Genomic DNA, 14,471 nt, shown 5'->3' with positions numbered 1-14,471 from the left:
ACAAAGAACTCTAGAAAACCGTTCGGATCATTGCAATAGCATTAAACCGTCAGCTTTTAGACTATTATAGACACTGAAATTGACAAATCCTGTAACATAAGTGACTTATACAGTCTAATCAACCGTTATACAGTGGAAATGATTCCATTATAAGCCAATTATCTTCAGGTTTATATCATTCATAATTGAAAACAATTGTGAGATATATTCTTTAGTTATATATGAACGCCTTTACCTTTAAACAAACAATCCAAATGATATATGCAAGTGACACATGCAAGTATAGAAGGGGGTATTCAAAATTTGAACGCCGCCGAAGCAACACAGAAAAATTATAAATATGAATAAACGAATGTGTGGGTATTCGTCAATGAGACAATAATTCAAATCACACAACATAAAATTTCAAAGCAACATTGTTATGCTAGTCTTATACTTTCAAACGATAAAATTCAAAATAGTGAAGTTAATCAAGTTTTATGTAATAAAAACAATTACAGGCGTGAATTTACATGTGTACTACCATTGAGCGTTTTGTATACTCAATACAGATATAAATAAATTGGGGGACATAGCCTATCACCTTCATTGTACATGTAGAAAAACATTCATGATCTTATATTGATTCTGCTGTATTTGACACAAACCGTTAAATGGCATAAAAACTTCAAAAAACCAACAAAGAACGTGCTTAGAATCCACACACAAAAAAAGAAAACTTCATATACTTAGAAATTTAATGAAAAGTATCGTGTTTCGTCTGTTTAAGTCGTATCAAATATAAAGGTTCTAGAATGAGACGCGTTTCTTCATCTTTGTTAATTCTGTGGTAGTTTGAAATTTATTTAAGTTGTAGATAATATTTAGATTAAAAATATATTAGTTATTGAAAGTAAATTTATCACTATTTTCTATTCATATGTCTTTATCGTCGATTCGTCATATATGTAGAATGTATTGAAGGCTTTTAGCAATGAATCAAAGCTATCGCTACATAATCACAAATTACATTGTAATTATTAATTCGATCTTGAAGCGTCATCTGCGTCATTATTCCGGTGTTGAAAGCCGAAAGCGATGTTTTTTTCTTAACTCTCTTCTTATTAATAACCATTTTTCATTATATGTACATGTAATTGCGTTCATATTTATCTCCCACGCTTTATTATTGTTTAGATTAAAACAATACCGTTCATATAACCAACTAATTATTAGGTAAAATAAGTAAATAGGATGCAAACCCAAACGCTCAAATAATGGAGTAAACCTAGTCTTATATCTCGTGTTATACTTACCTTCATTTCACTTAGAACTATCGACAGTGGTGATTACATATGTTTTAGTATTTAAGGCAGTATACCTTTAACTTTACTTACAAATAGTTACTTATCAATAACTTGAATATTAAAAAAGTCTCTCTTCTAATCGATAGTGCAATTCAAAAAAGAAATTTCTATTACCTTGTTGGTTTAAAGCTAAAGCAATTTCTTCTGCAATGTAGTTTCTTTTTTTTTGATTTAAAATTTGATATATTGAATATTATTGATCTTTCCATGATTAAGAATGCTACAAAGGATGCACATGACCCCTTTTTAGTCTTGTAAATTAAGCTATTTTTTCTATAATGGAAACAATTTTGGATGACTTTTTAAGATAATTAATTAACATCTTTATAAAGTTTATACGTTTACACTGTACTAACATGAAACATGTAACGTGTTCAGAAACATTGGAATCATATTTCAAATATTTGTTTCTTAGTAGTGGCATTTAGAAAAAGTAAACCTCCCGTCGGCAATATATTAAAATCAAGTAATAAAAAAGGAATACAGAACATGTCACTGGGATTCTGTAATCGTAAAAAGTGTTTTTGAAAACTTGGAATTCACGACAAAACTGTGCTTCAAGAGCATAATAACAAGGATCTATACCGAGCTGTATTATGTAGAGCTGAAATGCTTCAGTCGTTGAACACGTAGACGAATTAAGTGTTAATAGATTGAGGAATAGGTGAAAAGTTAAATTCATTTTCTAAAGTTTATCTGATAGTTCATGTCTTTTCAAAAAGAACAAAAAGAAGTATACCATAAACAGATATTAGTATATACAATATTGAAGAAAAAATCGTATACTTGACTTTTTGCATTATTAGACGCATGACTATAAAAGTGTATCGAACAAAGAATAAAAACAGTGATTAATCGAAATGAAAGCTGTTTCCTTGAAACGTTGATACATATCTACTGTCGTAATAGATTGCCGTAAATCTATCTGACGTATTGTCGTTAAGATAACGGAAATGTTGTGTGATCACGTGATACGATTGGTAATAGTATTTTCTGCTAAGCGATGTCCCATTGCCTGCCCTGGGAGACACAAAAACAATAATGAGGATGATTTATGTGAACTAATTCAGCTTAGAGTTTCGAATCCAATTCCAAATCGATAGTAAAATAGATATTTTACTTGCAAAAGCTATTTGTTATTAGTTTAGAACTGAAATAATTTAAAATAAAACAATTAATGTTCACCCTCTGTTTTGTTAAATCAATTATCTTTTATGAACAAAATGACGGAAAGTGTATTTCAAGTTAACATAAAGTTCAACAGTATTATATAAATTGCTAAATTTTCAAAAAATGTATAGTGTAAACTCAAACTAATTTGACAGTTCAAAAATATGTTGTGCTTTTAAGAATTGTGCATGATCTGTCTCTTTCTCCTGAAAGAATTGCGAGAGGACTATTTTTATCCTTTTTTTTTTAAATTGGATTAATTATGTTTTGCTGTCTTAGTAAAATATGTTTAAGCTACAAAAAAATGATGAAAATGCTGGAATAACATTGACTGAACAGTGTTACACTTACAGACTAGTCATTACTTCTGTAAGTGTTTTACTAAACCCCAAAACACATCCAGAAAGGCTTTTTTCTTCTGGATGTATGTATCTAATTTATACAATTTAAAGTCAAGCGTCCTTATGTTAATTTTTGTCTGAGAATGAATGTCGTTTATTAAAATAATATAACAATACACCAAGATCTTCACAGACGACGAGAAACAAATACCTCACATTAGTTATGTTTTAGAGCTATAAAAAAACAATTTTCATATAGACGTTTTTTAAAGTTTGCTTCTATCAAGGATTACAACGTAATTAATGAAGTGTATAGCATATTCGGAAAATGACGACGATATTTTTAGACGGATGCAAACAGAAATAAGTTTTAGCTCTAAATATAAAAAAGGAAGATGTGGTACGATTGCTAATGGGACAACTCTCCACAAGAGACTAAAATTACTCAGAAATTAACAATTATAGGTCACCGTACGGCCATTACCAATGAGCAAAGCCCATACCGCATAATCAGCTATAAAAGGGTCCAAAATGACAATGTGAAAACAATTCAAACGACCTTATATATATAGCTGATCTGTAACCATAACATCTTCATGCCTAATATATCATGTACTGTAGTACGCCGCTAGATTAAAACTGACGTGGAAAGGTAACATATGGCCACCGAAAGCTCTTTTTTTTTAGAGCCCAGGTGGTCGTGTGGTCTAGCGGGACGGCTGCAGTGCAGGCGATTTGGTGTCACGATATCACAGTAGCATGGGTTCGAATCCCGGCGAGGGAAGAACCAAAAATTTGCGAAAGCAAATTTACAGATCTAACATTGTTAACAATTTTTTTACATTTTTTTTTCTGTGACGTATTAACTTTATATTAGGATCCATTTTGTTACATCTTGTGATCAATTTTATTTGGCAATCGCCAATGGCAGTCAGCAGGGTTAAAGAACATCAGTTGTTCGACCTGTTAGTCAAATGCGTTTTGTTTAAATATACTTTTTCACTCTTTTGGTCTTTTGGAAAATGTTGTTTGTGCTGTTTTTAGACCCTTCTACAACGAAATTTGTTTGACATGCACACGTATAAAAACTGCGGTTTTTATCCAACGCAGTCATAGGTTTGAACGTAGTTTTCAATTTAGACTCGTTTATATTTTTTGTTTGGGCATGTATCATATTTTCCCTCCGGTTTATATGATCCGTTCATCCTATATATTGACTCTTAAAATTCAAGAGTTAATCTAAAAATGAGGGTACTTTCTCTAAAAATGAGGGTACTTTTTATATGGCCTTCCAAATACCGTTTCGATCCCTAACATCACTGAAGAGACATTTATTGTCGAAATCCGGATATGGTGTACTAAAGAAATATTGACACCGAATGTTTGTGGCACAACATCCTGTCCACAAGTTAACAATTTTTTTTTTCTGTGACGTATTAACTTTATATTAGGATCCATTTTGTTACATCTTGTGATCAATTTTATTTGGCAATCGCCAATGGCAGTCAGCAGGGTTAAAGAACATCAGTTGTTCGACCTGTTAGTCAAATGCGTTTTGTTTAAATATACTTTTTCACTCTTTTGGTCTTTTGGAAAATGTTGTTTGTGCTGTTTTTAGACCCTTCTACAACGAAATTTGTTTGACATGCACACGTATAAAAACTGCGGTTTTTATCCAACGCAGTCATAGGTTTGAACGTAGTTTTCAATTTAGACTCGTTTATATTTTTTGTTTGGGCATGTATCATATTTTCCCTCCGGTTTATATGATCCGTTCATCCTATATATTGACTCTTAAAATTCAAGAGTTAATCTAAAAATGAGGGTACTTTCTCTAAAAATGAGGGTACTTTTTATATGGCCTTCCAAATACCGTTTCGATCCCTAACATCACTGAAGAGACATTTATTGTCGAAATCCGGATATGGTGTACTAAAGAAATATTGACACCGAATGTTTGTGGCACAACATCCTGTCCACAAGTTAACAATTTTTTTTTTTTTTTTTTTTTTCTGTGACGTATTAACTTTATATTAGGATCCATTTTGTTACATCTTGTGATCAATTTTATTTGGCAATCGCCAATGGCAGTCAGCAGGGTTAAAGAACATCAGTTGTTCGACCTGTTAGTCAAATGCGTTTTGTTTAAATATACTTTTTCACTCTTTTGGTCTTTTGGAAAATGTTGTTTGTGCTGTTTTTAGACCCTTCTACAACGAAATTTGTTTGACATGCACACGTATAAAAACTGCGGTTTTTATCCAACGCAGTCATAGGTTTGAACGTAGTTTTCAATTTAGACTCGTTTATATATATATATATATATATATATATCGAAAGCAAATGGACCGTTCAGTGCTGTTTATTTGGAATTCTTATTGACACAATCTGTCTTGTAACATCATAATTATCGATACCGTTAAAGCTTTGGAGTTGTGCTAGTTTATATCGCACATTATCATTTTTAATTTAAAGCATATATTTGAACTCTCTGATGTAATTAGTCATATAACCTATGTCGTGTTTAACAAATTTTAAGTAGTTATCAAAAGTACCAGGATTATAATTTTATAAGAACTGTGCAAGCGTCTTACCTGATGTTCGGTTTGTCCTTTTTTATTGTATAAACTTCAAGATTGTAACAGCTTAATCTAAGTAGACTGATAATTGATTCATTCAACATCGCAATCATATATACTGATGAAGGATATCTGTTATCCGAAATATTTATAAATAATTACATTTATAGTTCCTTTTTATGTTATTGGTGTTGTTATGTACACTTTTTAGGCGTTTATATCCCGGCGAGGGAAGAACCAAAAATTTGCGAAAGCAAATTTACAGATCTAACATTGTTGGGTTGATGTTTAGACGAGTTGTATATATATATATATATATATATATAAGTACGTCTGAGTCAGTGACAACCCTACAACAGATGTATCCATCGGATCGCCATCAATGATGGTGATACATGGCTGTGTACATAATGTATATACAACTCGTCTAAACATCAACCCAACAATGTTAGATCTGTAAATTTGCTTTCGCAAATTTTTGGTTCTTCCCTCGCCGGGATTCGAACCCATGCTACTGTGATATCGTGACACCAAATCGCCTGCACTGCAGCCGTCCCGCTTGACCACACGACCACCTGGGCTCTCAAAAAAGAGCTTTCGGTGGCCATATGTTACCTTTCCACGTCAGTTTTATTCTAGCGGCGTACTACAGTACATGATATATAAGGCATGAAGATGTTATTGTTACAGATCAGCTAAGTTATCTATAGTAAAGGATCCTACAAATTAATGTAAGATACAGTCACAGAAAATAATTATATTCATAAGTACGTCTGAGTCAGTGACAACCCTACAACAGATGTATCCATCGGATCGCCATCAATGATGGTGATACATGGCTGTGTACATAATGTATATACAACTCGTCTAAACATCAACCCAACAATGTTAGATCTGTAAATTTGCTTTCGCAAATTTTTGGTTCTTCCCTCGCCGGGATTCGAACCCATGCTACTGTGATATCGTGACACCAAATCGCCTGCACTGCAGCCGTCCCGCTTGACCACACGACCACCTGGGCTCTCAAAAAAGAGCTTTCGGTGGCCATATGTTACCTTTCCACGTCAGTTTTATTCTAGCGGCGTACTACAGTACATGATATATAAGGCATGAAGATGTTATTGTTACAGATCAGCTAAGTTATCTATAGTAAAGGATCCTACAAATTAATGTAAGATACAGTCACAGAAAATAATTATATTCATAAGTACGTCTGAGTCAGTGACAACCCTACAACAGATGTATCCATCGGATCGCCATCAATGATGGTGATACATGGCTGTGTACATAATGTATATACAACTCGTCTAAACATCAACCCAACAATGTTAGATCTGTAAATTTGCTTTCGCAAAATTTTGGTTCTTCCCTCGCCGGGATTCGAACGTATATATATATATATATATATAAGCGAAAGCAAATTTACAGATCTAACATTGTTGGGTTGATGTTGAGACGAGTTGTATATACATTATGTACACAGCCATGTATCACCATCATTGATGGCGATCCGATGGATACATCTGTTGTAGGGTTGTCACTGACTCGGACGTACTTATGAATATAATTATTTTCTGTGACTGTATCTTACATTAATTTGTAGGATCCTTTACTATAGATAATTTAGCTGATCTGTAACAATAAAATCTTCATGCCTTATATATCATGTACTGTAGTACGCCGCTAGATTAAAACTGACGTGGAAAGGTAACATATGGCCTCCGAAAGCTCTTTTTTTGAGAGCCCAGGTGGTCGTGTGGTCTAGCGGGACGGCTGCAGTGCAGGCGATTTGGTGTCACGATATCACAGTAGCATGGGTTCGAATCCCGGCGAGGGAAGAACCAAAAATTTGCGAAAGCAAATTTACAGATCTAACATTGTTGGGTTGATGTTTAGACGAGTTGTATATATATATATATATATATATATACGAGTCTAAATTGAAAACTACGTTCAAACCTATTATTGCGTTGGATAAAAAAAGCAATTTTTATACGTGTGCATGTCAAACAAATTTCGTTGTAGAAGGGTCTAAATACAGCAAAAACAACATTTTCCAAAAGACCAAAAAAGTGAAAAAGTATATTTAAACAAAACGCATTTGACTAACAGGTCGAACAACTGATGTTCTTTAACCCTGCTGACTGCCATTGACGATTGCCAAATAAAATTGATCACAAGATGTAACAAAATGGATCTGAATATAAATTTAATACGTCACAGAAAACAAAGTTTGTTAACTTGTGGCTACGATGTTGTGCCACAAACATTCGGTGTCAATATTTCTTTAGTACACCAGATCTAGATTTCGACAATATATGTCTCTTCAGTGATGTTAGGGATCGAAACGGTATTTGGAAGGCCATATTATTTACTCTCAATTTAAGATTGACTCTTGAATTTTAAGAGACAATATAGGATGAACGGATCATATAAACCGGAGGGAAAATATGATACATGTCCAAACAAAAAATATAAACGAGTCTAAATTGAAAACTACGTTCAAACCTATTATTGCGTTGGATAAAAAAAGCAATTTTTATACGTGTGCATGTCAAACAAATTTCGTTGTAGAAGGGTCTAAAACAGCACAAACAACATTTTCCAAAAGACCAAAAAAGTGAAAAAGTATATTTAAACAAAACGCATTTGACTAACAGGTCGAACAACTGATGTTCTTTAACCCTGCTGACTGCCATTGACGATTGCCAAATAAAATTGATCACAAGATGTAACAAAATGGATCTGAATATAAATTTAATACGTCACAGAAAAAAAATTTTGTTAACTTGTGGCTACGATGTTGTGCCACAAACATTCGGTTTCAATATTTCTTTAGTACACCAGATCTAGATTTCGACAATATACGTCTCTTCAGTGATGTTAGGGATCGAAACGGTATTTGGAAGGCCATATTATTTACTCTCAATTTAAGATTGACTCTTTTTTAAGAGACAATATAGGATGAACGGATCATATAAACCGGAGGGAAAATATGATACATGCCCAAACAAAAAATATAAACGAGTCTAAATTGAAAACTACGTTCAAACCTATCTATATATACAATAATGAACGAAAAACAAATATGTAACACATAAACAAAGCCATCTGAAGGATTCCATTCACTATTGTAGCAGAAATTATAATAGCAATTTCTAAGATATACATTTTTGTTGAACTATATGTTACGAAGCTAGCCTCTTAAAGGACGTCTTTAGTAAAAAAAATGGGATTCCCCAGAAAGCATTTATTAAGTTTTGGCTATCTAGATTTATAAAGCGGCTCGACTAGCAATACGTTAAGTACTAACATTCTCTGTAGCTCTTTACTAAACTGCATATGTAAGTGTTCTACCTTTGAAATTAAAAAGTCCAAGTAACACGAAGAGTCAATGGAGTTATTTAAGTCAAATAAGTTGGTTAATGGTTTTTGCAACTAATGTCTTGCGGATAATAGTCTTTAAAACTTTTAACTGCCATTTAATATTCTTAAAAAACTATTGACCTCCAGTTAAAGTGTGAAATTATTGACTTGCAAATAGTCTGTGATAGATTTTTTTCCGAAAAAGAAAGGAAAAAACTTTTCTTTTTTGCACTTAATGGTGACATATCAAATAATTTAGTCAGGTTTAACTTTTTTACGTTTATTGGTTTTGTCCTATTAGGCACTTTAAAGTGTTAATTAGAAATGTATGGCACACATTGATGAGGTAGTAAAACAACGATACACATACTTTACTTTTGTTGTTAATATTTCTATTAATAAGATACTTACGCAAAGGATAACAAACCTGTTTTGTTTGAGTCTGTTTTAAATAGTTCATTTCTTTTGTAGGTGTATACGCCGTCCCAATTAGCAATATTAACAGCCAAAAAGATGGGCAATTACGAATGTACGAACTATTAGATGAATATTTTCGGGACAAAGACACAAATGAAGATCACAGACAGAACAAATACCCATCTCATTTAAGTGAACTTGGAACTCAAAAGAGAGGCAAATATTCTTGGTCAGTAGCTTATGGAAAACGTGACCGTTGGATCGCCTATGGGAAAAGGAATTCACGTCATAGTGGAATAGCCATGCCATCGTTTGGACCTTCATTGGACTCATCGCAGGATCTACCAGTGTATGACCACAATGCAGTAAAACGACACCAGATGTGGGAGGCTCGATGGGGGAAGAAACGAACAACCGTATCTGCAAATCCAACAACAAAGGCCATGGAAAACTTCGAGCAACAACAGTCTTATGAAGGATATTTCACTAAAAATCCAACTTTCAAACGCCAACAGTGGACCAAATCCCCTTGGGGAAAACGTTCATATTAAAGGAACAAAATTCAAATATATTGCATCAAACTTTGATTTATTGTATCAATATGGAAGTGAAACAACTAAACCAGTAACGCTTTTTCAGTGTAAATATCATATAATGAGAACATCGAAAGATCCTTTATTGAAAGGTTCAGTGGCCCACAGAAAAGTTTGATCGTTTCTTATTGTTTCCTTAGTTTCGTTTGTTAACCTTTGACAAATCGTTTTATTTCTACTGACTTTTAAATTTTCAACATCAACCGGTATCACAGATTATGAATATACTCGAATTTATTGTAAACTTATTTGTAATGTTTTAATACAAATACTTTTTGTTTAAATGAAATGTTTGAGCAAGCTGACTTGAAATTAAATGTTTAAACGCTACGAATTAACACCTAGATAAAGTCAGAGTTAGATTCTGTGTATTTGTCGGTTTTTGGATTAACAAAGTTGATATAAGCATAGTCATAATAGGTTTGATAATTTATTGTCAAATATTAGCATAGATAATTGAATTGTTATAATGCTGGAATATTAAATAATATCATTAATCAATCTAAATTCCCTGACATCAAGACTTAGTAATATAAAAAAGAAGATGTGGTATGATTAGTAAGCATATTTCAAATGATGTTCCTCTATGATAAGCTTAATAATGAGCATACCTTGTCGTTTTATCATCGTATGAATGAAATAAAAAAATTGAGGTATACATCATTGAGTTAACAACGTAAGGTATCTAAAAGACATTTAAATATTACCATACCCAACAATTGACAGATACATATACAATAACATGTTATAAATCAAATAAACAGATTTAGTTCCGGAGAAGTATAATTTTAAAATATATTTAGGGTTTATCTTTTTTTTCTATTATTATTGTTGTCGTAGCTTACTGTCAAAATATATATAACCCACAGATGGTGAAAACAAAGGTCAATAGTCTTGAAACTGATTAAAAAAAGCATCCATTGGCATGGTTTCGTTTGAAACCATTTGTACGTTATATATAATAACACGTTACTTGGCTTTATCTTGTGTGACAAAACGTCGATTTCCGTTTTACTAAATAAAATAGTCGAAGATGCTCACAAGATATTTATAACTCAAAGTTGAAGACGAACTTACAACGCAATGGCGAAAATGACAAATAACGAAAGAACACAAAACCATAAAACATTTCACACAAAAAACAATATTTGCCAGCACGAATATCGGTGAAATCCAGACATTCATATGATTTTACACCTACAGAAAGTATATGGAAAAAATCAAGGAATCTGATTCCCTTATGAATTTTGCCTTTTGAAAATAACCTATCTGTAAGTGTTTAAAACAAAACTTGAAATATAAGAGCATTATTCAAAATTGTGCTAGTTTTTATCGCAAGGTATTGTAATGATAAAATTGTATGAAACTCTACTGAATTGTGTAAGCAATGATATGAAAAGGCTTCAATAATGAGTATTGCTACCCTATGATAATAAAGTTTGAAGATTGTTTGCTTTTTGTTTGTTAACCTATATAACAGTCATCGATCAAATACGTATATACTCTTGCAGTACCTTAAGACTGAATAGATAATGCCTCGACCTTGTGTTGTTCCATATACATTGTACGTTCTTTGAATGCATGTCCCTTTCGTGTTGCTATAGCTAGTTTATTGATGCTCAAATCGCGTACATCAATTAAAAATAGCAAATTAAACTAACTCTTAAACTGAGGGAATTGCATTAGCTCTAATAGAAGCGAATCGTCTGTTTCGACAGGGTAAGCATCTTTTGCTCTGCTCGGTTTGATTATTACAGTCGGAAATAGAGTATCATCGATAAATCACTATTCAGACGATGCATGGTAAGATCTAAGATCGTGAAAAATGTCGATAGTGAGTTGAGATACTGACATGTTATATTGGTGAAACAAATTTAATTCTTAATGTTGATCACAATATGTACTCAGTGTTGGTCCATTGGTCTGCTTCGTATCTCTGTTTAAGGGCATACGATACAGTTTTGATCCTGTATTTACAAGTTCATGAAAATTTGCATATAGGCTATTTTTAACCTGATTAAATCAAATATGTAATAAAAAAATATACCTTCATGTGCTACTTTTTGAGTAAAATGCGGTCGAAATTTTGTAGATTTGCTCAAAATTCAGATTTGTGGCCGTAATTTCTTTTTGGAAAGAAAGACATAACTTTTTTGTTATAAAAGATAAACACAATTTTCTTTTTGTTAAATAATCGTTAATTTCTGTATTTTATAAATATCCTAAAAAAATATGCATTTTTTTTTATTCAGAAATAACTCATATTTATCAAATGTTCATGAATTGAGGAAAAACGTCATTTTTTACTGCATGTTTATCTAAATAAAAAAAAATCCTCTATTTACAGTTTTATAAAATTTGGGTCACATAATCTCCCTGAAAAATGAAACAAAAAGCCGTTTTGAAAAATAGGGGTCCATGAACTCGTTTTCAAATTAAATCAGTTTAAATGATAAAAATCAGTCGAAAAATGCATCTTTTCCCGATATGTCACAGTTTGACGTCGCGAAAATAACAAATTACGTTAGCGACGTCACTGCCTTCACTGCAACTGTATCGTATGCCCTTAAGTATTTTTTGTGTAAGGTGAACACCCCTGTCAATAAAGTTTGTATAAAGGGACATGCACGGGCGTCACTTAAAATCTGTGATAAGTATCTACAAAACGATGCTGAAAAGGCCATGGTGTTGCTGAGAACTAGGAAGTTCAAAATTGCAAATTTAAATCATCACGTTTGTTATATTAAGACTTCCTAGGAAGTAAGCTAACAACGTTAGTCTTATATTTGAGATGTTATAAAGCACTAGTTGAATGTGAGTTATTGAGTTACAAAATATCATCTATTTATCTAAAAGTGAAATATATTATAGAATAGACTATGATACAAATGTTGACTATGAAAGTATGGATTAGAAGTGAATCGGATGAAATAAAAAACAAACACTATGTTGTTTGTGTTTACTTCCAACAATATAACGTCATCTTAGCAGTGAAACAATTGACAATCCTTGTCATATGAATCAAAACAACTTTTCCACGTCTTTATCCAGGTAGGTTGACGAGGCTAGAGTATATCGTTATAAACACCGGAAGATGAACTGGTCAAAATAACAAACATAAGAGTCCGACTCACATAAGGAAACATAGCTAATTACAATTTAGCTGATCCTTCCTTTTCGTATAATTTACACAATAGATTTCTTAAATGCAGATAAAAATTCAAAGATGAGAAGGTAGATACCAATAAAGCAATTAGAACTAAAAAGACAAGAGACAAGAGCAACTTCGTGGCATAATAAGAAAGCTGACGAAAAGACAAACAACATTACAAAACGCTACATAGAAAACTGAACAAAGAAAATTACGAAACCATCCTACAATTGATCCACTAGTGACACTCGTCGTATTACTAATGGTGGGTACAAATTCGATGATGAGACTCATTCAGTAATGTCGCAATCGTTTCAAATTATTATAGGTATTGCATGCTTCGAACTTGTGGACTAAAAAAAAACAAAAAACAATATTTTAACATAATATTTCAAAGACAATTTACATATCTGTTTAAATAATTTATTTGTCGAATTCTTGTCTGTATGTTGTCTATGTTTAAATTTTGTTGAAATCGAGACGATTTTTGTGCACATTTAGGTAGCAACGATTGTTTTTCTATTTCACTTTTCATATGTCTTTTCATATAAAAAAAACTTGAAACATTGAACTAAATAAAATATTACTCCTTTGAACTAGTGTTATATTAAAAAAAAAAGATGTTGTATGATTGCCAATGAGACAACTATCCACAATAGATAGTTTTAATTAAGTACATAAAAATTTAATGGCACACATTACCATCAATATCCTTATGATTGGCAATTCGACAAATGAAGAGGTTGCAGTAAAAATATGCACTCAAATTCTTTATCTTGTATAAGAGGCATTTATCCATAATCGAGGAATAATCACCACATATTTCAAACTTAAATCCAAAATGGTAAAATAAATGTTGAGTTTCATTTATTTTGTACTATCAACAATAGACAGAATTTTTTAGCTAATTTAAGGATTATGTGCACAGGTTATTTGTAGCAAGTACAAATGTTACAGTGTTTCACTTAAGAAACACCGAGTCAGATACAAGAAGTTGCATCAATGTGAAGGGACAATTATTTTAGGAAACAGTGTTTCTTGTTTCTCGTTTTTTAGCTCACCTGGCCCGAAGGGCCAAGTGAGCTTTTCTCATCACTTGGCGTCCGTCGTCTGTCGTCGTCCGTCGTCGTCGTCGTCCGTCGTCGTCCTGCGTCCGGCGTTAACTTTTACAAAAATCTTCTCCTCTGAAACTACTGGGCCAAATTTAACCAAACTTGGCCACAATCATCATTGATGTATCTAGTTTGAAAATTGTGTCCGGTGACCCTGCCAACCAACCAAGATGGCCGCCATGGCTAAAAATAGAACATAGGGGTAAAATGCAGTTTTTGGCTTATAACTCAAAAACCAAAGCATTTATAGCAAATCTGACAGTTGACCACTGTAGGAGTTATTGCCCTTTATAGTCAATTTTTAACCATTTTTCGTAAATCTTAGTTATCTTTTAGAAAAATCTTCTCCTCTGAAACTACTGGGCCAAATTAATTGAAACTTGACCACAATCATCT

General features: G+C 32.5%; 1 protein-coding gene across 1 annotated transcript in view; it reads left to right on the top strand.

The window, feature by feature from the left end:
- LOC134685044 (uncharacterized) overlaps positions 1-9,977 on the top strand; it is a 34,795-nt gene extending 24,818 nt beyond the window's left edge. Inside the window, exon 2 of the mRNA XM_063544412.1 lies at positions 9,274-9,977. Coding sequence (XP_063400482.1) covers positions 9,274-9,770 — 497 coding nt within the window. The 3' untranslated portion in view covers positions 9,771-9,977. The remainder of the gene's footprint in view (positions 1-9,273) is intronic.
- The last annotated feature ends 4,494 nt before the right edge of the window (positions 9,978-14,471 follow it).

Source organism: Mytilus trossulus, chromosome 9 (genome assembly GCF_036588685.1).
Source record: "Mytilus trossulus isolate FHL-02 chromosome 9, PNRI_Mtr1.1.1.hap1, whole genome shotgun sequence".
NCBI lineage: Eukaryota > Metazoa > Mollusca > Bivalvia > Mytilida > Mytilidae > Mytilus > Mytilus trossulus.
This window is presented reverse-complemented; position numbering and strand designations above follow the sequence as displayed.